General features: G+C 37.8%; 1 protein-coding gene and 1 pseudogene across 2 annotated transcripts in view; both read right to left on the bottom strand.

Moving 5' to 3' along the window:
• Positions 1 to 519: 519 nt before the first annotated feature.
• Positions 520 to 1,915, bottom strand: LOC311169452 (spermine synthase-like; annotated as a pseudogene). Its single transcript has 2 exons — positions 1,163 to 1,915; positions 520 to 894 (listed from the first exon to the last, which is right to left on the bottom strand). The product of its transcript is annotated as a spermine synthase-like (transcript).
• Positions 1,916 to 7,119: 5,204 nt separating this feature from the next.
• Positions 7,120 to 24,103, bottom strand: part of CD96 (CD96 molecule) — a gene marked incomplete at both ends in the record, with an annotated part of 65,327 nt that continues 48,343 nt past the window's right edge. Inside the window, 5 exons of the mRNA XM_084232656.1 lie at positions 7,120 to 7,225; positions 9,326 to 9,446; positions 10,819 to 10,914; positions 18,095 to 18,166; positions 18,628 to 18,696. Coding sequence (XP_084088782.1) covers positions 7,120 to 7,225; positions 9,326 to 9,446; positions 10,819 to 10,914; positions 18,095 to 18,166; positions 18,628 to 18,696 — 464 coding nt within the window. The remainder of the gene's footprint in view (positions 7,226 to 9,325; positions 9,447 to 10,818; positions 10,915 to 18,094; positions 18,167 to 18,627; positions 18,697 to 24,103) is intronic.

The raw sequence follows: 24,103 nt of genomic DNA, 5'->3' as shown, positions 1-24,103 counted from the left end.
AGGTGTGCAAAGAAACTCACACTCTCCAGGGCATTTGAATCTGACACAGGAGTTCACAATTTGCATTTTCTTTTTTTTTTTTCAATTTCTTTTGTGATTTTATTGATTCATTGATATTCACTTTTTTTTTTTAACTTTGTTGTAAGTACCAAATTTTAATCTCTAAGTCAATTTTTGGGAAAGAAACACCAACAAGAACTTCCCTCCAGAATAAAAACAATGATGTCCATTCCTCCAAACAAGCAAATTGAAAGGCTACCAAACAAACGAGCGAACAACAACAAAAAAAGAGGCCTACACAGAAAAAAAAGTAACAAAAATCACATTCTAGGGTTTCAGTGCATTTAGCAGCTTTTGCTGTGGTGTCTAATCATCTTTCAGCTGACTTTCAAAAAATAACACCCTAGCTCATCAAAATATACATTTTCCATTTGCTTTTTTAAATTAAAAATAATTTAAAAAAAGAAAACTGGAAGGAATTCACAATCAATTGCACACGTGATTGGAGTGAGCCGAACTTCAAGGTTTAGCCTTCTTCCAAACAGTGTAGAATACCCACAATTTTAAGTATGAAGGGACACAGACGGTTTCCTTTGAGAATTCCATAGGACAATACAGGTGTCCGAGCTGTTCTTCATAGAGCGACAGGGTTTCAGTCAAATTGACACAGTTCCCCCGTGTAAAGTATTCCCCATACTGTTCAGTACTTTCATTGAGAAGTCAAGAATCAGTCTGAGAAATTCCCATGTGGAATCTTCTTCTGACATGTGGAGATTGAAATAGCAGTCAAATCATTAATCATATAGTCAAACTACCTCCCTTCTTTGGCATACCTCTTCAGTACTGGAACACAGTCTTCTATTAGAACCTGATAGCAGTCTCCTTTAAGATTGTCTAAGGGGCTCCCCGGTGGTGCAGCAATTGAGCGCTGGGTTGCGAAGCTGCCGGCGGCCTCTGCGGCACCAGTTCAATCCCCGGCTGCTCCCCGGCCACCGGAGGAGGGTCCCGCATGGCGCGCAGACCTCTCCTGCAGCCCGCTGCTCCCCTCAGCAGTGTACTTCGGTCCTTCTGCCTGCTCTGCTCCCTGCTCTGACTGTACCCAGTGCTTGCATAAATAAATAAATAAAAAATTAAAAAAATAAATAAATAAAGTTTAATGTACTTTCTCTCCTTAAAAAAAAAAAATTAAAAAAAAAAAGATTGTCTAAGACGTCACCACACGTTTTTCACATGTATTTCTTACATCCATCAATCACCATTTGGTCAATCTCTACCATGGTGACCATCTCTGGTTTCAGTTTGACTATTTCACATAATATGCCCCCATCTCCACCTCCCAGAATCAGAACGTCTTTGCCAGTGTAATCTTCTTTGCCACTGCCCATGATGGCCCGTGTATATGCCAAATCACTCTCTGCCAAATTGACATGCCCACTAAGGATGAGGATATTCCCAAATTGCTTTGAGTGAAGGATTTTGATGTTCTGATATGGCGAGTCTTCATCATACACCACTTCATCTATGTCATACTCAACCAGGCGGCCATCAGCAGTGGGCCAGTATCTCTGGGTGGCAATCGCTTCACTTGGCCAGCTATGTCCTGACTCAGTTCTTTCATTCTTTCTTCTACTCTGTTCAAAACACTCAACTTCTTTGCCTTGCGCATCACCCTCGTGGCTCTGAAGGTCCAGTAACACCAATCCATGTGGGTATATTCTCAAGTTGGCAAAGCTGTCATTTTTGTTTATGTAGGTTGCTAAGTAGCCATGGTCCTGCCAGGTGTGCACTGACTCTGTCATGCCCTGCTCCTGGAAAATGGACTGGAGGCCTTTCGGAATGGTCTCCCATCAGCTTTGGCGCCAAGCTTGACGTCGAGTGTGCTGTGCTGTGCTGCTGCCATAGTGCAGCTAAGCCCTGGGACAGGCCTGGGGGAGGCGGCACGGGAGACTGGGGACCGCGCGGTGGGTCCTGCGGCGTGCGGTGGGGAGGGTGCCATGCCCCAATTTGCATTTTCTTAACTGGGAATAACATCACTGATATTGATTTGAACATTATACCAAAGCAAGAGTGGCAAACAGTAAAATAGAAACTGTCTTTAAATGAGTGTTGAACAAATATCTATTGGTCAAGCATGTACCAAACATTTGGGGCAATGAATAAAAACTGTCTAGAAGGAGAAAGGAAAGTGGCTGCTTAGTCTCTGCTGCTGGCTCCTGCTTGGGAAGGTCTCAGTAAGAAACCTGCGTCCACTCCTGCCCTGTGGCTGGGATCCCACCAGGGACTGCTAGGAACCATGAGCTGTTGCTATAGTTTCTACAAAGATGTCAACAATGAACCCTGCCCAAGGGTTTGAGGAGGAAACGAAAACTCTCTTGGGTGAAGTCTGGAAAGACACAGCTTAGGCTCCTTTGATATGAAATAATTTAATGGTGAGAAGAAAGGTTTTCCCTGGAGTTCTAGGAAAATCAAAGGACTCTATTAAATTTCCTTAAGAAAGAAAAATTGATTGAAGTTGTGGTGGATCCCAGCCAGTACCTAAGGCAGAAAAACCCAGAAATGAAATAGAAACAGTGAACTTTGCAAGATGATTCCTCACTTATTTTCTTCTGAACTTTCAAATTAAACAATATCCAGAGAACAGAGAAAAAAACTCCACTCATCCCCCCACCCCCATAAACAGATCTTTGACTCTTGTTATATCTTTGACCTATTTTTCCACAGGATTTTGAGGTGTTTTTTTTTTTTTTAGCCTCAAGTAAGTTCTTTATTAATTTTAAGTTCTTTGTAAAATTTTGCCTTATGATTTGTTGTGAATATTTTTGCCTAGTTCATCACTTACATTTTGACTTAGCTTTTTCATTCAAATCCTTTTATTTTAAAGCAGTTAATTTTTTTCCTTACTTTGCATCTGGGTATACATATGTGCATAGTTATAGTCGCAGCAATAGTTATACAATAAATTATAGTATGCATACTATATAGTATCTTTTATGTATATATACCTTTTGTTTTCATATGTATCACACCATATAGTATTTATTTGATTAAATGTCTGTCTATCTCATTAAAATCTATACTCATTGAAGGCATGGAATGGTTGTTAATTTTTTTTTACATTAGTTTCTTGAGCATGGAATCTATAAGCCCTAAACTGGCCATCCAAAAGAGGTACTCAGAAATCAATTCCCATTTGTAATTATGTCAGATTCAAATCTATTAGGCATCAAAGCATGTCCTTTTGAATCCACTTTATGTAAAAATGATCCTGTGCAACACAGTCACCCAGAAGAGTGGAACTGTGTTAATTCTTAGGTGGAATTCTTAAATCCTGGTTCTTCTTCCTCACTCAACTTTAATTAAGCAGATTTATATCGTGAAGATAGAAGGTGAAGAATGAGGAGCTAACTCTTGTACATGATTCTCTGGGCGACCATCAATTTCTCTTCCCAGTTCATGTAGCTATTGTTCCTTTCACTCTCCCCTGCTTTCCCAGAGCTTTGGAGTATTTTCTCGTAACAGCTGAGTGGCATAAAAGTGAATGACATGATCAGTTTTGTCTGTCTGTATGACTTTGGTGATAAACGGAGAATTGTCTGACAGAACTCAGGGCAAATGTACACACTTTCCTGGCACTTACCAAGGATAGCTGGGTGGACCCCACCGAGGTTCTCTTCTCAATGTTGTGATCTTGGGCTTTCAGCCTTCCCCTTTAGTCTCCTCAGTGTCCTTCCTATAATCACAGCTCACAGACTTAAAACAAACATGAGGAAACTAAGTAAATGAGGCGAAGAATGTAACCGAGGTTCAAAGGGCACAAAGATGCAGATTGGGGAAAAAAAATATTCTGTCCCCCCCCCACCAGGTGTAGTCCCCATAGTTTCCTTCCCCCATGCACCTGTGCACCATCACCTCAGTCTCCTCTGCAAATCCCTCCCTCTGATCCCTCTCCCACCTCCTCCCCTGCAGTATGTCTCTGATTTATTATTGTCTGTTTTTGTTGTGTTGTGTTTTGTATTGTCATTATTCCCCCCCCCCCGATGTCTTGTTTGGTTCCCCTATATTCCTCCTGTAAGTGAAACCAGCAAACATTGTTTAAAAATGAACAATGATGTTAAACAATATATAAAAAGGAAAAAAATTAGATTCTGTTGTTTGTTCTCCTTCATTTGTTAATTTGCACTCAACTAATGTCCAGACCCATTACAGAAACACAAGATGGGGTTTAAGAATAATATCAAGAGTATTCCTTGGCCCTGATCTTGCCTATGGTCACATTTTCCTGCTCTCTGGTTCTTTTTTTCCAGTGGCAGCATGTAGCATGGAGCCTTGTTTTATAATCACAGATGCTGGGAAAAAAGCTCCTTTGCAGGAGGTAGAAAATAAAATGTCCTGTTTTCACCATCTCACCATGTGTTTTTTCTGGAATATCAGCCCATTTCTGCCAGCAAATGTCTTTATCCCCCACAGTGGTCCTTTCACTGTCCATTTCCAGTCTCTGCTGGTTGACATAGTCATGACTGTTGTCAAAAACTCAGGTTATGTATGTTGGCCCTTAGAGAACAAAATATCTGTCTGTGCAGATTCAACCCTCAGGTTCAAATCAAAGTGACTGTCCTGGGGGCCTCCCTGGTGGCACAAAGGGTTGAGATGCAGCACTATGAAGCTATCCGCAGCCACTGCAGCATGAGTTCGATCCTCATCCTAGGAGCCGCCCACTTGGTGCAGCAGACTTCTCCTGACTTGCCCGCTGCTCCCCTCAGCTGTGTGTTTCAGTCAGTCTGCCTGTTCTGCTCCCCACTCTGTCTCTGGTGAATCCTCTCACCCACACATTCCACCCCCCCCCCCACCTCTGGCCTATATCCCAGTTCTTGTGTGTATAAATAAATCTTAAAAAAAAAAACAACAAAAAACAAAGTGACTGTCCTGTCAAGAAGTCTTCCTTCAAAAACCATCCCCCCTGATCAGACCCTTGAAGACAATGTCCTTTTATTATGATCTCTGGCCTTGATCAGTTTCCCTAAGCTTTCTTCACAGCTTCTGATCTCGATACTCTAGTTTCTCTTCTCATTTCCTAATTATTATTTTTAAAAATTTTCTTAGTCAACCCAGTTCCATAGTCAATTGTTTCTACTTTTTTTGTTGTTTCTGTTAGTATGTTTTGGAATATATTACCTGGACATTAAAAACATCAATTTTGCTTGAACAAGCATAAAATATCTCTTGTCTATAGTAAAAAGAGATATAAAAAAAGTTAAATATCATGTTATAATGGAGATTGATCACACCCTGGACTGAAAATCAAAGAGCTAGGTCATCATTTTGGCTGGAGCACTTATAATTATGTGACCTTGGACAAGTCAGTTTCACAGGACCTCTAACTCTTTATTAACTCTGATGTGCATCCTGGTCAAACATTTTAAGGATTTTAAAGACCTATAATGCAAAATTTATTTGATCATCAATGCCAGTGTGACCTGAAGGACTCCCCCAGTGTGAGTGATACAAAAAAGATCAAGGCAGAAGTTACAAGCTGAACTTGGTTCACTCTCTGGCCATTTTTTCTGTGTTGATATTGGTTGTACCAGGTCTGGGACTGGCACTCACTGTCAAGATGATCCAAGCGTAAAAAGTATGCCTTCTCCTGGCCAGCTATACAAGTCTACTCTATTCATTGTTGGAGAGGATTATACAGAGGTATATCAGGAGGCAAAAATTACAGGGGCCATATGGAGGCTAGCCACCACCAGATTTAAACACTGCTCCAAGATTCTGATCAATCAGAAGGGACTTCAACTGTTCAAGCAGTTCGCAATCTTGGTTAAAGGCTTGAATCATCCAGGAGTCTGATGCCTGTGTCTCATTCCACAGAAATTCTGATTTCATTGACATGGAGTGGGATAGTCGCGGTGTTTAAAACACAAAAACTCTCCAAGTTTTTCTCATGTGAGGTCAGGGATGAGTATACTGCAAATGAACTAAATGTTCCTTTTGAGACTAAAGTCCATGGAGAATTTGCCTATCCCTCCTAGCACAGGGGTGTGTGAGGAGGTTTAGGAGACCAGAGGAATTGGACATATATTCACTTATTAACTCCTGCAGAATACAGAGCAGGTCTGACTGACTAGGTTCCTTCTCCAACATAATAGCTCCTGTTGCAACTGTTCTGTAAAAGATTGGTAAGAGTGGGATTAATTCATCAATGCCAGCGTGACTTGAAGTTTTTTATTTGTTTTAAGACAGATCAAAACAGGTAGACTGAATGAACAGGAAAGTCCTCTCTAAAAAGAGAATAGTGAGAATTAAATGAATTGGATTGGTGTTAGGCATTCTGTGCACTTTTCTCTTGCTCTCTAACACACACACACACACACACACACACACACAGAGTAAGAATGAGGTGAATCTTACCTCATATAATTTTAGATTTGTGGGTATTATGTTTGCTAAGCTACTTGGTTGTTGGCTACACACCGCTTTTGAGCCTTCCTCACCCTACAGGGCAAAAACCCAGACTGAACATGATGGAAATAAGGGTGAAGGGGGCCTGGAACTGGAGTTCTCATGCAAAGCATTCTGTTCTCTTTCAGTAAAAACAAACAATAGTTTTTCAGTACAAAGATGAGTAGCACTTTCCCTTTGGAAACTCTTTGCTAGAGTTTGGAACACTTGCTAGAATTTTCCATATTCTTTTTATAATTTTCCTAGTGCATACAACAAGCCTGAGACATTATCATAATTTTGGCAAATAGTTTAGAATGTTGGTCCAGAGAGAAGAGCTGGCATGTACATATGCTTGAAACCATTGTTCTTGTTCAGAGAATTAAAATGAAAAATAAAAATATGGCAAGCATTTTTTAACAACAGCAGCCTGCTTTGCACTTCTTACATAAACAAGAAAATCCCTACAGATTGCATGGGGTACAAGCATGACATAGCCTCTTACTCTTGCTTCACTTTCAAGTTTCATGCAGATGAGAGGGTGAGTTGCTGGGAAAGCAAGTCATTTCCTTCAGACATCCATTTCAGCTGCAAAAGAGGCTTGCCTAGTCACAAAGCACAATATATATCTTCTCCCTAGGATTATAGCAGAGTTTTGCTGTGTGGCAGAGTCCCAGGGGACTAGACTTCCATCCCGTGACAAGGCAGATCACTTCCAATGGGCTCTTGAAAGCAAGTGTACTTGATGGGAGGTGGAGGTGGCTTGAAAGGTGGGGGTCTCTCCATGCTAGGAACAAAACATTTCTCATTCAGTATTAAGAAAGTGAGGCAATGGATGAAGGATAATTTTAAAGTAATCTTATACATTTTTTGAAGTAGAGAAGAGAAAGAGACATGTGCCATAAGTTCTCTCAGAAATTTTCCAAAATAAATTTTTGCTTGTTAGTCCTATCAGTCATTTGAACATCATGGTAATAGCATTAATTAATATTTATGTGGTATTCTACAGTTTGCAAAGCATTTTTATGATAACATAACCATGGTCTGATCCAGATGGATATAAATCAGAAAATGAGGCTTACATTATATGCCATTTGTATCTACAAATTGGGTATTACTCTGTAGATAACTGACACTCAGTTTTTAATCCACTTGCTCAAAAGAACTCTGGTTCTCAAGTCTTTTAATCAGAAACTATATTCTTCATAGCAAGTGCCTTCTAATCCAAGAAGTGTTTCTCTTATGTGAGTTCAAATATTTCTTTCAAAATTCTGGGAATAAAGACTTAAGGCTTTAAAATCTTCTTAAGTTTTTTAAATAGTCTTCTCCATGCCTACCCACTATCTCCCACTGTGCACTGTGGGGACATGGTAGAGATGGGAGGTAAAGATCTTCTGAATCCCTGTTACTGGATGGATCATGTTAGAATCCCTTCCGTTAGACTCAGTGCACATTCCTAAAACCACCTTTGTACAAAGTACAGGACCCTGTTAGCATCACACATCTCTTTGAAATGCATTAAGCACACAGGTGAGTGTGAGATTCAGTTGTGCAAGTGTGCCAGCTCTCTTGCTATCAGAAAGCAAATATATCTGTGAGCACATCTAGTCCGGAGACACAATCACCTCCAACCCTGTCTGCTAATCCATAGCACCTTAATTTCTCCAGAGAGAGAAAGAGATAGATGATATATAGAAAGATACAGAGAAACTGTTCTTCATCTTAACATAGCACTGATATTTGAATTCAAAACAAAACAATTCATAATTTCAGAGTCCCATTTTATTATTTTAATATTAAAAAATCCATAATGCCTATTACCTGGCTTTCTTATACATAGATTTTTTTTTTTGGGGGGGTGAAGGAAATTCTATGGAGACTACACCTGGGGGCAGGGGAAGCAAACATTGTTTAAAAATGAACAATGATGTAAAAAATATATTAAAAAAATAAATTTAAAAAAGCAAAAAAAGAGGAGGCTTTCTTACATTTTAATGGAAATATAATGTCAAAAGGTAGAAATATTCTAGAAAATTTGCCCTTTTTTATTTTTCAGGGAATTAAGAATTTCCTAAAGTTATGTGGTAACCAAAATAATGTCTTTAGACAAGAACCCAGAATTTCTGAGTACTGGGTTATTGTTTTATTTACTCTAAAACCCTCTCTGTATGTGGTTATAGAGTCTTCAAGGATAAGCTGAGAAAAAGAGAAGAAGGTATTGCACAATGGTCAATGTCATATTAGATAGTAATAGTAAGAGACAGAGAAGATCAGCTTTATATGTTATAAGGGTCTCCTCTAATCAGGGTCTGAGCCAACTAGATATGAGTCGGAAATGTGAGTCTTAACTTTCTGAGCCATTTCAACATGCTGAACAGAGGGAGAAGAATTTTGGAAAATATTTCAATGAGACAAAAAGGGGGTAAGCCACTAATTTTTTCTTTTCACCTTGGAGGAAAAGGTAAAATGACAGTAAAAGTCCATTCGGCTGATAAGCAGCTGGAAATTTTTGAAAATTACCTTTCTTACTCAATTTCACACTTGAGCATCCAGACCTGGCTGGGTCCGGCAGTTCAGAGATGCATGACAGTGAAAAAAATAACGAAGTTTAAAAGAAAAATCAGTTTCAGATTGGGGGGGGGGTTGAGGCTTACTTCTCATTTCATGCCCACTGACTATCCCATCTAATGTGTTATTGTCTGAACAGACACAGGGGGAGACCACGTCAGAAGTTGTGCACTGATCCCAACTGTGTAGCACAGGGCAAGCTTCATAGCTTCTCTGAGCCTTACTTCCTCAGGTAACTGTAAGAGGAACCCCATACAGGAATAATATTTAAGTGTTGAGTAAAAGTGCCCGTTCCCACATATCTTAGTATTATACTTACATTTCTTTTTGATATTGATAGCATTTCCTCACTGCAAGACCAAACAGTAACATGCAGAAAAAGAGTAATACGGCTACAATCACTGACCAGGGCATTCCATCTGTTTTTGTATCTTTTGTACCTGAAAAGGGCATAAAGAGAGAGAAACATTGGCAACTGGAAAATAGATTAATTGAACTATTTCTCCTGCTTGGAACATGAGGCATCATTGATGTCAGTTGTTCTCTGGGATCATGTAAGTGCCTTGTTCTCATTTCTGTGTTTACATTTATGCAACTGATTGTTTTTATGTTAAAATGTTCCATAAATGATATTTAGTTTTTTTTTTCATTTTCCCAAGGTTTTCAGCAATCCCTGGCAGATGTGCCCAAATGAAAAGTTACTTGTAACAGCTAATGAACAAATGTGATAAACTGTGATTTATATTCCAAATTTACTCAGTAAAGAAAACTTCACATGTAAAATAAAGGTCTGATTTTGGATTTTCTTATTTGCTTTTTTCTCCTTTCCTTTTTCTTCTTTTATTGAGGTAACATTACTTTACAACACTGTATAGGTAATAGCAGTATACTTTCTCACCACAACCCCTGCACCAAATGTATAGTCACCACCCACCACCAAGACTCTATACTGATAAGATGGTGGGATATATGACATTTTAACTCCAACATTTTAGAGAAATGAAAGAACAGGGGGTTTTCAATAGGTCTTATATCAATGCTTATAAATTGTCTCCCAAACAAATATAGAAAACGTGTCCACTGACTTCAGGAATGACGTAGTGGAGCAAGAGAGTTCCAGTCTTGCCCAGTCACTGAATTAAGCAGTTCTTTAAGGTATCAGGGTCTTAAAAATATTGATAGGGCCCCAGTTTTCAGTTCTATGCTCAAACTGTATGCAGGATGATGCTCCAATGACCTGAAAACTGTGTGACTTTCAAGATAAAATCAACTGAGACTTCACCAGTCAAGGGAGTATCACTGAAGTCAGAGTTGAGCATGCCTCTGAATTTATAATCATTATCTGTATTAGGAAGATCCTAATTTTATAAAATCCTTTGCCTTATGATTTTAAAAAAGGATTGTGTTTTGCATTAACAACATTTTATCAGTTAATTTATGTTTCAACAATCTCATACCTCAGACTGTATTTTCACAGCACCGAAAAGTTTCCTATTGCTTTTCACCTGTAATTCTTCATGGTTTAAATTTTAAATTAAATTTATCCTCAGAGAGGGTTTTTCTTGTCCTCAACTAAAATCATGTCATTCTGATAGACTCTGATAACACCTTGCATTTGCCATAACTAAATTTGCCTAGCATTTGCCATAACTAAATTTAATTTTATGATTATTTACTTACTATTAGAATCTTAGGAGACTAGTGTTTGCATCGTATATCCAAAACTGCCACAGTACTTGTCAAATGGTAGACACTCAATAAATATTTGTTGAGTGAACAAAACCCTACCCCCAAATATGGTAAATGACTCACCAGACATGGCGTTGTTGCTGTTATTTTTTATAGTAGATACACTGGCACTTGTGGGAACTTGTGAAAATTTTCTGGTTGTACTGGTGAGGACATCACCTAGGGACATAAAGGGGATATCTGAACAGATCCACCAGCCATCTAGACCATGACAAATGGAATCAAATCATGATTGGATTTCACTTGTTACTGGGGAGAGTTCAGTTTGAATGGCCTAAATGCTTCTAAAATACTATGTGTAAAATTTACTATGGACAATTTAGGATTCTGGCATCTTGCAGTTACTAGGGGAGTGAAATTTACTATTGGTTTGAGGAATCAAAGAGAAGACATTTAACATGTACGACTAAACAATATGTGCTAAAGAATCTCCATGAGATACTTAAATGGATATGGAAGAATATCTTAAGTTGGGGTAATGGAAAGATGAGGCCCTATTCCTGTTTTTCCAGATTACCAAAGATCCAGCCACTCAAAATACTGATTCTTTTACACCTTAATGTATTTGATAAGGTCAACAAAAAGTCTTTGGCCATGTTGGAGTAGATAAATCCACGCTTACTAATCATTTCATTTTCTGATGAAAAGTACACTTTCTTACCACAACCCCTACACCAAATGTATAGTCACCACTCACCACCAAGACTCTATAATGGTAAGATGGTGGGATATGACATTTTAAATCCAACATTTTAGAGAAATGAAAGTACATTTTCTCAAATGAATTTTTATAGACTTAATTGGCAAAAATGTTATGATATAAATTTTTATTTTGATACAAAACAGAGAAATCCATGACTTGGTCCCTGACTTCTTTGAGTGACCAGAAAGAATTTTTATTTCATTCATTGTCATTTTCATTATCACTTGTTTTTTTTTTTTTTATCATTAAGATGCAGTCTTAAATTCCTCTCTGGAATTGGCTTCCTATTAGTTCTTGCTTTTCCACTTGTGCCCAGATAAAGAAACCACTACCTTCCCTAACCCTAAGTCTTCCCCAAGTACTCACCATGAAGTGTCAGGCCTGCACTTGAGGAGTGTGAACTATATGTTTCACTGGGCATCCATGAAGCTGCATAAAGAAGAAAATACTAAAACATCAATATTTTTAAGACTTTCATTGTCCCTTCTTGACCTTTAATTGAAACTAATAATTATGAAAACACGGTATCAAGGAATACTTCAAATAAGATTATTGACATAGTCTGTATACACATTAGAATGTCCCCAAATAAAGTGTGAGTTGAGAGAATGCTGTGACCCCGGTGTCTCTAATAAGGGATATCCCAATCACTGTGACTTAGAAGCAGGAAGAAGAAATGTAAGAAAATCTCCAGAAGAGGTTCCTCCAGGTCAGAGAGTGGTGTGACTGTACAAATGTCCATTCTATCTTCTAAAAATAAAAGCAAATGAAACCCAGATGTGTTATGGTGTACTTTAGTTAAGAAAAACTCCAGTAAGACTCTAAAACCTTGATAGAATGTTCACCAAGGAACAAAATAGTTTGTAGTGCAGATGACATTTTGTTTTACTATAAAAACTTAACTGTGTTAACAGTGCATTATCAGGACACTATGGCCATAGGCCTGAAGAGCATCTGGGTGAGCCCCTTTGAAGCATTTAAAGACAAACCTTACCCTTGAGTGGATGGGAGTGAATGCAGACAGCACATATGGCTTTTGAAACAGCTCTATTGACTCATTTTGTTTAGTGCCCTATCCCTGGCAAGAAAGACCCACTTCTTGGCAGGCTCCACATATCTCTATTTGATAACAGGTCTATAATGTAATGTAAAGTGAAATAGCTGCAGCAGTACATGGTTGCAGCAGTACATGGTTGCAATCATTAGACAGACATTATGCTCATTTATTTAAAACATTAGCATATGTGGTTTTTTTCCCAGTTAACTGTGTTCTTTGGCATTAAGGCCAAAATAAACCAAAACCAAATAAAAGCAAACCCAAAATAAATCAAAACAAACATTAACCCCCCGCCCCTTAGCTCTCCCCTTTCTTGATTTCTCCTTAGATGTGAATGATAATTGCAGCTACAGAAAAGGCAGGGTATCAGGCCCTTCAGAAGAAGTGTTAAGTCAACATTTTCTAGAGATTATTAACAGGGCAGTCTGCTATAGTTATTTCCACTTATTTCATACAAGAGTAAGGGTTGCTTATTATCAGCAAGTCAATATAAAGCATTTTATAATGGTTGGTTACACGTGGATAACAACAGTTTTTTCACCAAAGTGCCAACCTTTTCTGATCAGTATTGATTTTCCTAAAAGAGAATAACTAAACATAACACAATTATAGGAGGTGGTAATACCATCAACATGATCCACTCTAATTACAAAAATATAATATTTAAAATCATGCAAACTGTTTGACCGCTTCATAAAACTTGTGTTATACTTCTAGGAACTTGTAGTATAAGAAAACTCCTAAAAAACATGTGATAAAATTAAATGACAAAACCTATTTCAGAGAAGTAGGGAGTTATTTTTCTAGTTTTAGCTTAAAAATTTATTTTAAACTGTTAGAAATACACAGTGGGAAGCATGTTAAGAGAGGTGGAGAAAAGAGTTTCCAGTTCATCAATTCAACATGTCTGGAATTAATTAAACAATGTAGAGGAAAAACTTCAAGTCCAATAATATTTGAAGTAAAAGTCTTCCAGCAAGATGAAAATATGGGCAGTTGTATCAGTTGTTCTCACAGGAGAACCTTCTTTTCTGAAAGTGTTTGTTTATATAGACTCTTCAGTAAGATATAGTTGGCTACCTCCAATAATTTATCTTGCACTAAAACAAGACTATCTATAATTTAGATAGCCAATTTTCAGCATGAATTCCATGTTGGCTAATCCATCTGCCACTCTTATGTCTCTTGAGAGTCTCTCAGTGCAATTATGTTGCTATTGTCTTTTTAATTGATTGTAATATTCTGTGGTTTTCAAGGCATCATCATGTTTAATCTCCTTTAAGTCCTTTGAGGAACCATTTTCATCAATATCCATGAATGAAAATACTTTGTCATGTGGATGATAAACACCAACTTGAAGGATAATGTCGTCTAGTAAATTACCATTGTGAAAATATGAATGAACACAGGGCACTGTGCTATTTGGAGTTTCTCAAATAAAGTGTTATATCCTTTCTTGAGCAAAATATCAGATTCTCCCACTATTTCTTTAAATTTATCTTTTGGAAAAGTTTATTCAGCAAGAAAACTGTGACTTAGCTTAACTTTCTACCAAAAAGGGTTCTTCTCTCCTATGGTAAAAACAGGAACCATTTCAATAGAAAAGCATTTTTTGCCTTTTGTTGCAATGACATTTTCTGACATTCATATGTAGCCAGTTTACAGGTATCAATAATACTGTCACATTTTAGGCATCATGTCCTTTTGTAGATAAATACATTGAGTGTCATATCAAAGTTTCAATATCTGAAGTTTAACAGCTATTCTTTTGATAAAAGCACAGATAGGGTCTCCCCTGGTGGCACAGCGGTTGAGCGCTGGGCTGCCAGGCTGCCCACAGCCTCTGCAGTGCCGGTTTGTTCCCTAGCCGCTGGAGAGGGTCCCACAAAAAACAAACAAACAAACAAAAAAAACAGATAAAGTTCATTATTCTTTTACGATTCAGCAAGCTGAACTTCTCTGGAATTCTATCATTATTTTGTATTACAATATTTTCCTGGTTGTCCAGTCTTCTTTAAGGCACTCTGAGCCCTAGAACAACAGCATAGATGGCAGGGTTTGGATAAAGGGGTCTCAACAATCTGGTCTTCTGGACCCATCTTCCTCTTCGTGAGTATGCAGTGGGCCAGCACCACCACTTCCAGCAGGATGCATAAGCTGGTACTATCATGTCCATTCTTGCTACAACCACCAACTCCATAGGTGGGCCTCTCATACCCTTCCTGACCATGAGAAGAAGACAGCACTAATGAGCTTTGGAAGTGCAGAGCTTGTATGCTTGCTGTGGAGCAACCCATCAGCCCCCAGAAATTGAAATTTTTTTTAAAAGAAGATAAAATTTTAAACTGAAGTAAATTTAAATGTTTAATTTGAAACTAACTTAACCAGGAGAATGAGTGGATAGTGCTTTAGACCACTGCTTAGGAACATGGAATGAGAGGTGATATAAGACATGTAAGATTTTAGAAACTGAGGTCAAGAGAGGTGATTTTAGAGAATGAGCCTCCCAGCCAGCAGAGAACAGGGGGACTACAGGATTATCATGTAACCTGAAATAGAAGCAGGGCCCACCATTGCTGCAGGTCTTGCCTCTGCAATTGCCCATCAACTCCTCAACTCTAACTTTTACATCGCATCTGCCTATGGAAAATAGAAGGGGTGTTATGGAATTATTAGGCTCAGCTACCTAGAACCTGAGAAGAATCAGCCAGGAACTGTAACACAATAAATGCTTTTGCAAGATTTAAGTAGAATATGTAAATTTCAAAGCAGAAGGAATGCATTGACAAAGAACAGAGTGAAGACCCCAATGTAAGGTCAATAAAGGGTACCTGGAGAGCCAGATGTGTGTGTATATGTGTGTGGTGACAGTGAGCTTGCTGATTTTGGTAAGTGGACAAATTGAAGGCATAGGGATTCCATGGAGATTCATATCATTTTTCTGCTTGTCTACCTTAGACTGATTTCATTGTGGCTTTAGGCTCTCTGAACAAGATGGATGGTAAGGAAAATGGGAGAGACAAAAATATTAAGCTTCAGTTTTCTGCCTCATGGCCTGATCACCAGTGTCAGGATAAAAATATACCCCAACATGTTATTAACCTTTTTACATTTGGGTATTTGCATGGTCATATTTGGTATTCCCATTTCATAAATACTAAAGTAAAATATGCCTTTCTATTCTAAATTATAGGAAACTTAGAAGTTACAAAAGGATTAGCGTCCCATAATCTTAAATCCATGGTAACTTTTCTCATTAAAAACCATCAACAAAAAGAATATATTAAAACATATATTTATAAATTTAGTATATATGCAGTGTACTCAGAACCTTCTAGTGACATCAAGTATTTATGAGCAAGACAAAATGCATGGAGAAGCAAATATTACATAGAACATGTTTACAAATAGCAAGGTCACTAGAAACATTTTCAGTGGGCTTATTTCATCAGAAATCCATCCACTATCAGTCTTTTTTCTGACTCTGAACATTACATAAATCCACTGAAATAAACATACTGGAAGAAAAAGAAATCCCATTACCAATGCCTGTCATGTATCTTGCCAAATGCACCATCTAATACTGGATGTCACATTTTAGTCCAATCCAGCAAGTAAAAACATGTTTCAAAAACAGTTTTGGAGTGAGCAATCAGTATTAACTGGTTGGCTCCTATGTGTTTTTGTAAATGATTATAAATATAGTAACTCACTGCAGAGAATTATGGATGAAAAGTGACAAGTAGTTAACAAGAACTTATCCTTGTATAAGTAAGGTGGGCTTTTACTACCGGGGAAAAATTGCTGGGTTTTAGAGTCCTTCCTAGATTTTATAATTCATAAGGCTATTTGTATGGTAATAGTGATAATGAGAGATCTAAGGATAAAGATATTTGAAGATTTCAAGTAGAGAAGGACAGAAAATGTGAAGGATTACAATGAAGGATTTCATTATGAAATCTATTAAAAAGACCAAGTATATACTTGCATAAGTTAAGAGGCACATTTTAAGAGTAAAATTTTATTGAGGCAACACTGGTTTATAACATTATATGTTTCAGTTACAGCATTATAATTCGAGCTTTTACATCATGATCACCAACAACACACTTATTCCTTTATGTTTGATATTTTGCTTTTGACACAAACATCAGAAACAGAGAGCCCAGTGTGAGGTCCAGAAATGGTCTGTTATTTGTCACAAACACACAAACAATAACAAGGCCATTTTTGAGTAATATACATGGTAGTGATGTTTTAATGCTTTTTTTTCTTATAGACAAATTGAAGTTCTTAGATGTATTTGCTAACCAGTCTCTTCTTTTCACTGCCATTTTCCTTGCGGACTTCGACATATCTCAAAGTCCTACTTACCTGTGGATCTCTGTGTGCCCTCATTTCTGATACTGCCTCTTCTGTCTTATATTTGGGCATTGAGTTCACAGGCTTCTATTACTGATATATTTGTATTCTATTCTATTCTATTCTATTCTATTCTATTCTATTCTATTCTATTCTATTCTATTCTATTCTAGTCTATTCACAGGCTTCTATTACTGATATATTTGTTAAAAGTAATTTGTAAGAGTATTTGTCAAAAATAGTTGCATAAAATATTTGTTAAAAATACATAACATTATAGAAGGTCATGCACAAATTAATAATGAAAATGTGTTATGAACTAAAGATTAGGATTAATCCGAATCTGTGAACCCAAGATCCATAAAAGAGATTAAATAATGCTACAAAACAATATTATATTATACATGCTCCTTTTGCTCTTTGATTTATTTCCCAAGAAGTTTCCAACAGTGAAATGACTGAGCCTGTGGATATAGAAGGCTTTGAGAGGTTTGAAGTAGCTAACTTAAATGCTTTTCAAAAGTGGCAGATATTTACTCTTCATAACAAAGAGCCTGGTCACTAGATTCAGAGTTTTTATACCTATAGCATCCATGTTCTTCTCTTCTTATTGTTTCAACCACAATTCCTTGCCACTTCCCCACCATATTTTCTTTATCTTATACCACTGAGGTCAGTGTATTTCCTGTTTAGATTCTGTTCATGTCTGCCAAAGATGCATCAGTAGATGCTGCTGCTACTTAGCTAGATTAAAAATAACAGACCATTTCTGGACCTCACACTGGGCTCCCTCTGCATTTATCAGTGACATGCATATTTTGGCCAGCTTGCTTCTCATGTGCTACTCATTGCTTGTTCTTTCACCACCAGTTTTATCTTTACTGAGACATCACCTTCTTCATTAAGGCCTTTCAAGCCCACCTCATTTAACATGGTAATCCACTCTTGCTCTTGATTTTCATTTTCTCTCTTTACTGCTTTGTTTTTTTCCATTTCACTTACCACTATTTATCAGCTTCTTTTCCACCAGAATTTAAAACTTCAATCTGTTTGTTCATAGATAGAACTCCAATCCCTAGAACAATGTTTTAAATATGACAGGTGCTTTGCAATTATTTTTTAATGTGATTATGAACAAAGCACATAGCAGTTGTTCAACAGATGTATTGGGTGAAAAAATGAGGTCTGCAGATACTAAGGGAATCAATAATACTTACAGTTTTTGGCATCTTTCCCAGTGGAGGTCCAGGAGTAGTTGAAATCTTGGGTAGTCACACTGGAATTGCTGGCTGAAAGGCGAATTTTTCAGATTCAGCCTTTTTATTAAGCTGTAATTTAACTTTACTTTGATGTGCTAAATTTTTAATCTATGTGACTTTGGGGAAATCTGAAGTTGAAAACAGGTTTCTCTTCATAACCCTAGGTGGCATATTAAGCAAAAGTTTGCTAGTTATTTTATGCCAACATGTCACTACTTAGTTTTCTTTTTCTGTTTTGTCAACAATTCAGATCACTTAATATCCCATGACAAATGAAAGGTAAAATACTCTTGTTTCTAAGACTGTGGTGATTGTCATATCAATATATAGTCATCAGATTACAATTGCTACAGAGAAACTAAAAACTAAATTATCAACATTAAATAAAAAAAATACATTCCTTTCCACAAATCTCATGATTATTGTAGCTAACTTAAACTTATGAGAGTGTTGTCCCTTTGAGTTATAAGAAGAAAACCTCCCATACTCACTTTGACGGGTGGCTTCTGGAGTTGATGAACTCATGTCTGTAAAGCTTATTGAAGATGTAGCTGGATATTCTATTTTGGAAACATAATTCCCAAATTATTACAGGTGTTTACATCTGCATGTCTAACCATGCCACTACTCTTAACAATGGTGGCATGCAGAGCATAGAATACTAGAGTTGGAAAGAAAATTAGTGAATAAATAATCTAATGGTTTCATTTTATAAATGAGGGAGCTGAGTCCAAAAGGTATATATTTATGGTTACATGTTCAATATTCAATACTATTTATTTCATAGTAACCAAGTTTTCCTAACTCCAAATGTGTTTTATTTACACTTTCAAAATACATTTTTCATTATCTTGCAATGAATATTCCAATTTTATACAATCTCTTGCTATACTAAATATGTTTTCATATTTACTTCAATTCTAAGTTTCAGAGTCACCTCCATCTTTATAATACACCACTTCCCATTCTCTTCTTCTCTTTTTTTTCCCCCTTCAAATAAAAGACTAGTTTATATTTGCTTGAAAATATTTCTGGGAATGAAACAAGGTAGATTGAGATGGAGAAAATACATAATCATACACCACTGAAAACATGTTTATATCTCTTAGGAAGACAAATTCTTGATATATTTTATGTATGTGTATTTCTCCTTTGTTCTAAATTATTTTGAAGGTGACTTACATAAATATGCAATACAAGGAGATAAATGAAGTAGATAGAAAGAAAAAATAAGGGCAAGGAAAAAAGTTAGAAAAAGCATGTTGAGTTCTATTGTAACCTGAGTGGGGATATTACATCAAATCCACTTCTTAATGTTGTGTACTCTTAATAAATATGACCCCATATTTGGACAGAACTTTCTAGTAACAATGTTAAGAAATAAAGAATATATCTTATGTTACTAATGAATAGTGAAACAGCAGTCAATTTTCAAGAGAAATTTCTCTCCATTCTTTATGAAGAGAACACTGTACTACATATACCAGAACTTCAACAATAGTCACACAATATGACAGCCAATATGCTCATTCATCTTTAAGCTTAAGCTACTACTGAATGGCACCTCTGCTTCCCAAGTACCTTAAATCTGGAGAAAGGCATACCTTAAATAGAAAGCATGGGTAATCAAATCTCTGAAAAAATATAGGTGGAGAGTAAATAAACTAGCATTGCAGCTTATGCATATATAAATAGCTCACAAACAGAGATGATCAACAGCAATTATTTTTCAATACAACCTGCCAATGAACACCAAAGACTTGCTATTCCCAACTCTGTGAGTATAGTCAGCCATGGGCCAATGTGTTAGAGGCTGCCTCAGATGCTACTATATGAGGAATGAAATGGGAAGCCAGCATCAGGGCAGTGTTTTACAGACACTATACACACAGCTTCATGTATGTGACAAATACCGAGATGACATTAAGAGAAAGATATTAAGCCCTTGCCCTCATGGAATATACAGTTTAGTAAGAATAAAGTTCAATGATAAAATAAAGTTTTATGAATGAATAAAGTTCAAAGAATAAAGTTCAGATCACTAATCCACTCTTCTTATTTTTATGATTTACTGGCTCTATTTTATTGCATTTTTTTACTTTTGGTATTCATTTTAAAAAATAAACTAACACTGCATTGTAACATTATATAAGTTTCAGGTGTACATCATTAAAAATCACCCATGTGTACCCAGTCTCTTCTTTCTGGTTCTGATAATGTGTATTTCCTAGCCTCCTCTGCAGGTAGGTGTGGCCATGTACTGAGTTCTGGCTGAGGGAAAGAGAGTTGGGGTGAAGGTTGTCATTTCAAAGCCTGGCCTATAAAACCTCTTACATGGGATCTTTCATGATTTTTCCTCATGTGCCATCCAGATATGATGCAGGGTAACTCAGAAGTCACCGCTTAAAGGTGGCAGGGATCATGCAGCCTGGTTCTTTCATGGTTGCGGAACACAGCCGCCAGCCAGTGGCTTGGCCCTTGTTGCATTCCAAAAGGATAAATGAGCTTATATCAAGTATAAGTGGACAAAATGAAATTCTGGAATCTGTTGTTAAAAAATTCTGCTTCTCCTCCCTTGCAGACAGTAAAAGCATAATCACACTACAAGTTGATAAGAGCTGAGGTGGGACTGCAGATTCCAGAGGAAGAAAGATTAGCCAAGGTATGGGAGGTCAGGGATGGCTTTCAAGAGAAAGTGACATATCAGCTAAGCCGGAGGGAGGGTAGAAATTAGTAAGACAAGTAAGCATGGGGAAGAAGAAAAAAGAGAGAAACAAGAAGTGCTGTTCCAGCACTGTGAACAGAAAAGGTGGGCCGAACTGGTCAGTTCAAAATGTTGGCAGCATTCTATGCAAAGTAAAGGGATGAGGACAGAAAGGAGCTATGTCCCCAAGACTCCATGTAGGACATTCAACTGATCCTTATAAGATGCCCTAACCCAGTGGCAAATTATTTGTGGCCTAGACAGTGAAGGCTATAGGGAAGAAGAGAAGTGGTTAACTTCACACATGGGCTTAACTGGAGCTGGTGATAACTGAATACAGGAAAAAAGAAAAAGCCAAAAATAATTCCCAGTTTTCTGACTTGAGTAGATTTTTGGACCATAGATCATCAACTAAGAAAATAAAGAGAGAAGTTTTGGAAGTGTCTAGAGGCACCAAGATGATTTAAATTTTGAACAGATTGATTTTCAGTGCATATGAGACATTCATTTCCAGCAGAGTTGACCATGAGTTTGAATTTTAGGGCTGAAACCGGCTGCAAGTATATACTTGTGAGTCACCAGCACACAGACAAAATTGTAATAGTGAGGAGGGTAGGTGCTGGGGGAAAAGAAGTGGGCCTAGGATGGAACAGTGAGGACTGCTCCATCTAAGAGACCGACAGAAGAGGAGGTATCAAAAAGGAGGAGTCGGAGAGGCAGGGAGAAAGCCAGGGACATGTGATATTAGAGAAGCCAAGATGACTAAAGGTTCCCAGAAGCAGGGTAAGTCAGTCCAAATCAGCAAACACTTTGTGCCAGAGGCCGGGTCAGTGGAGTCACATCCTGCTCGGAGAACAGGTTTCTATATAGCTCTTAACTGCTAGGAAGTCTGCATTAGACCCAACGACCTGCATAGGGAGTTTAAGGAGACAGATTTGCAAACCACTCGAAGTTTTGCAAAAGTAGTGTAGCTTGGTTATTAAAAGCATGAATTCTAGAGCCAGATTCCCCGAAGAATCCTGGCTTGGTTCTAAGTTAGATGCATGATATTGGGAAAGCCTCTTGATTTTTTTTTTTTCTTTCTTCAAATCCCTCACTTGAAAAGTAACAGTATTTTTCTAGTAGGGTAATTGCAAAGATTGAGAGTCACACATCAAGCACTTAGAAGAGTGCCTGGCATGAGGTATGTGCTAAAAGGCAATCTTAGAAGCCATAAAATGGGTAATCTGCAGTTTAACTTAGGTGTTGAAAATATAAGCACATCCTAGAGACAGGAGACTTGAATCTCATGATGAGTTCTACAGTTACCCCCATTTCCCTTGATTTCTCTTGAAGGTGATTAATTCAAGATAACAAGTCCCTCCATCCTCAGGTTGGTGCAAGTCAAGAATTATATTCCAAAATGCTGCACCAGAAAAGAGTTAATTGTCAAAGGTGAGAGAGTGGTAGTTTGCTGGGGTGTTAGCTTTATGATGGGGTAGTAATTTCTTTTGACGTTGTCACCTGTAATTCTCCCTTTCTTTAACCTCACTGAACCACCAGTAAGTAATTCAGATTGTTGAGCAGGAATTTCTGGCTCCCAGCCACCCACCATTTATTAAGACCACAGGCCTTGGGGAAAATAAGAAATGTACCATAAGATTGTATGAAACATTTTTAGATTAAGCGTTGATTGCCATGAGCTGAGTATTGGATCACGTTCCTGTCACTGCAAAACTGTTATTACAGCATTGAGCACTGGCATTTTCCCACTGGCACACACTGGCCTGAAGACTAATTGCAGGGCTGATGGAAGAGGTCAAGGCTCACATACTGTTGCTGGGGCTCTGCTCCACCACGCCCTCTAGAAGAGGGCCTAGCAGCCTCCACATCAAGAGCAGCTATACTTTTCTCTTGGTTGACTGGTTCTTGTAATTTCATGAAGCTATGGATCAGAGTGAATTTGAATTTTATTTCGCTCACTGGGATGGTTTTATCTTTGCCCCTCTCTACAACCCTTTCTCTAGTTACTTATTTTTTTAATTTTGTATTGTTTTACATTCATAACATTATATCCCTTTTGGAACAAGGCAAAGTAAAGAAATGCTTTGAATAGTAAGAGATGTAATTCTCAGTTACAGAGGAAGAAAATGTGAAAAGATGGGGGGAGGTTAGGAGAAAAAGGAAGAGAGACCACCATTTTTTAAACAATTCTCAGAAGAATGAAAAGAATGATCCATTTATTCTGGGGACCCATTCTTCATGTAGGAGAAAGTGAGGATTTTATTATCCATCTGTAGCCTTTTATCCCTCTTCCCACTCACCAGTGCTATTCATTCATCCATTTATTCACTCATTCATTCTTCTTCCCTGCCCTCTGGCCTCTTACTCTGAGAACTGACCTTCACATGGTCACTTAGTAAGTGAAAGTAGAAAGGAATAGTATTTATTTATTTGTTTGTTTGTTTGTTCGTTCATTCATTCATTCATTCAAGCACTGGGTACAGTCAGAAGCGCAGGAGGGTGAGAGAATTCACCAGAGCCAGAGGGGAGAGTAGAACAGGCAGAGTGATGAAGTACACCGCTGAGGGGAGCAGCGGGCGCCAGGAGAGGTCTGCGCGGCTGGGGATCAAACCGGCGCTGCAGAGGCTGCAGGCAGCTTCGCAGCCCAGCGCTCAACCACTGCGCCACCAGGGAGGCCCAGGAATAGTTTTTAACAGGGTGATATGATACCAACAGTATTCATGATGATGAAGAAAAAGAACTAGGAAACAATCATCAGAGATCTTTGGACTTATTTGTAAGTTATAATACCATTACTTAGAGATCTCAAGTTAATTAACAACTGCCAGCCACCTTTTAAAATACTTTTTACCATTAACAGACATTCTCCCTACCCAGTCTGACTGCCCGCACTGGGTATCGGCACTGATTATTAGCTTCATGTAATTTAATTCTGGCAGGGATCATTAGAATCCTGATGAATTATGATAACTTGACTGGATATTTCATTTATATTAAAATGACTGAATAAATGCTCTTTTCTAGAGGTCAGAAAATAATGTGACATAAATCCTTGCTTACTGCAGGTTTACTGCAGGGGAAGGAGAATTGGTTCATTTGATTCCACCTAAGATGCTGTTCAGGGAGTGTGTGGGAGGAGGAACATTGCCCCAGGCGTGCTTGCTTCCTTGATCTTTGTGTTACTCTGCTGGTTCAGATATCAGTGCCGCTCTATGCTTCTCACAGGCAGGCCTATGGAATTTGTTGAGCGCTGAATAAGT

Source organism: Talpa europaea (genome assembly GCF_964194135.1).
Source record: "Talpa europaea genome assembly, chromosome: 4".
Classification (NCBI taxonomy): Eukaryota; Metazoa; Chordata; class Mammalia; order Eulipotyphla; family Talpidae; genus Talpa; species Talpa europaea.
Note: the sequence above shows the minus strand (reverse complement) of the source record. Positions and strands in the feature narration are given on the sequence as shown.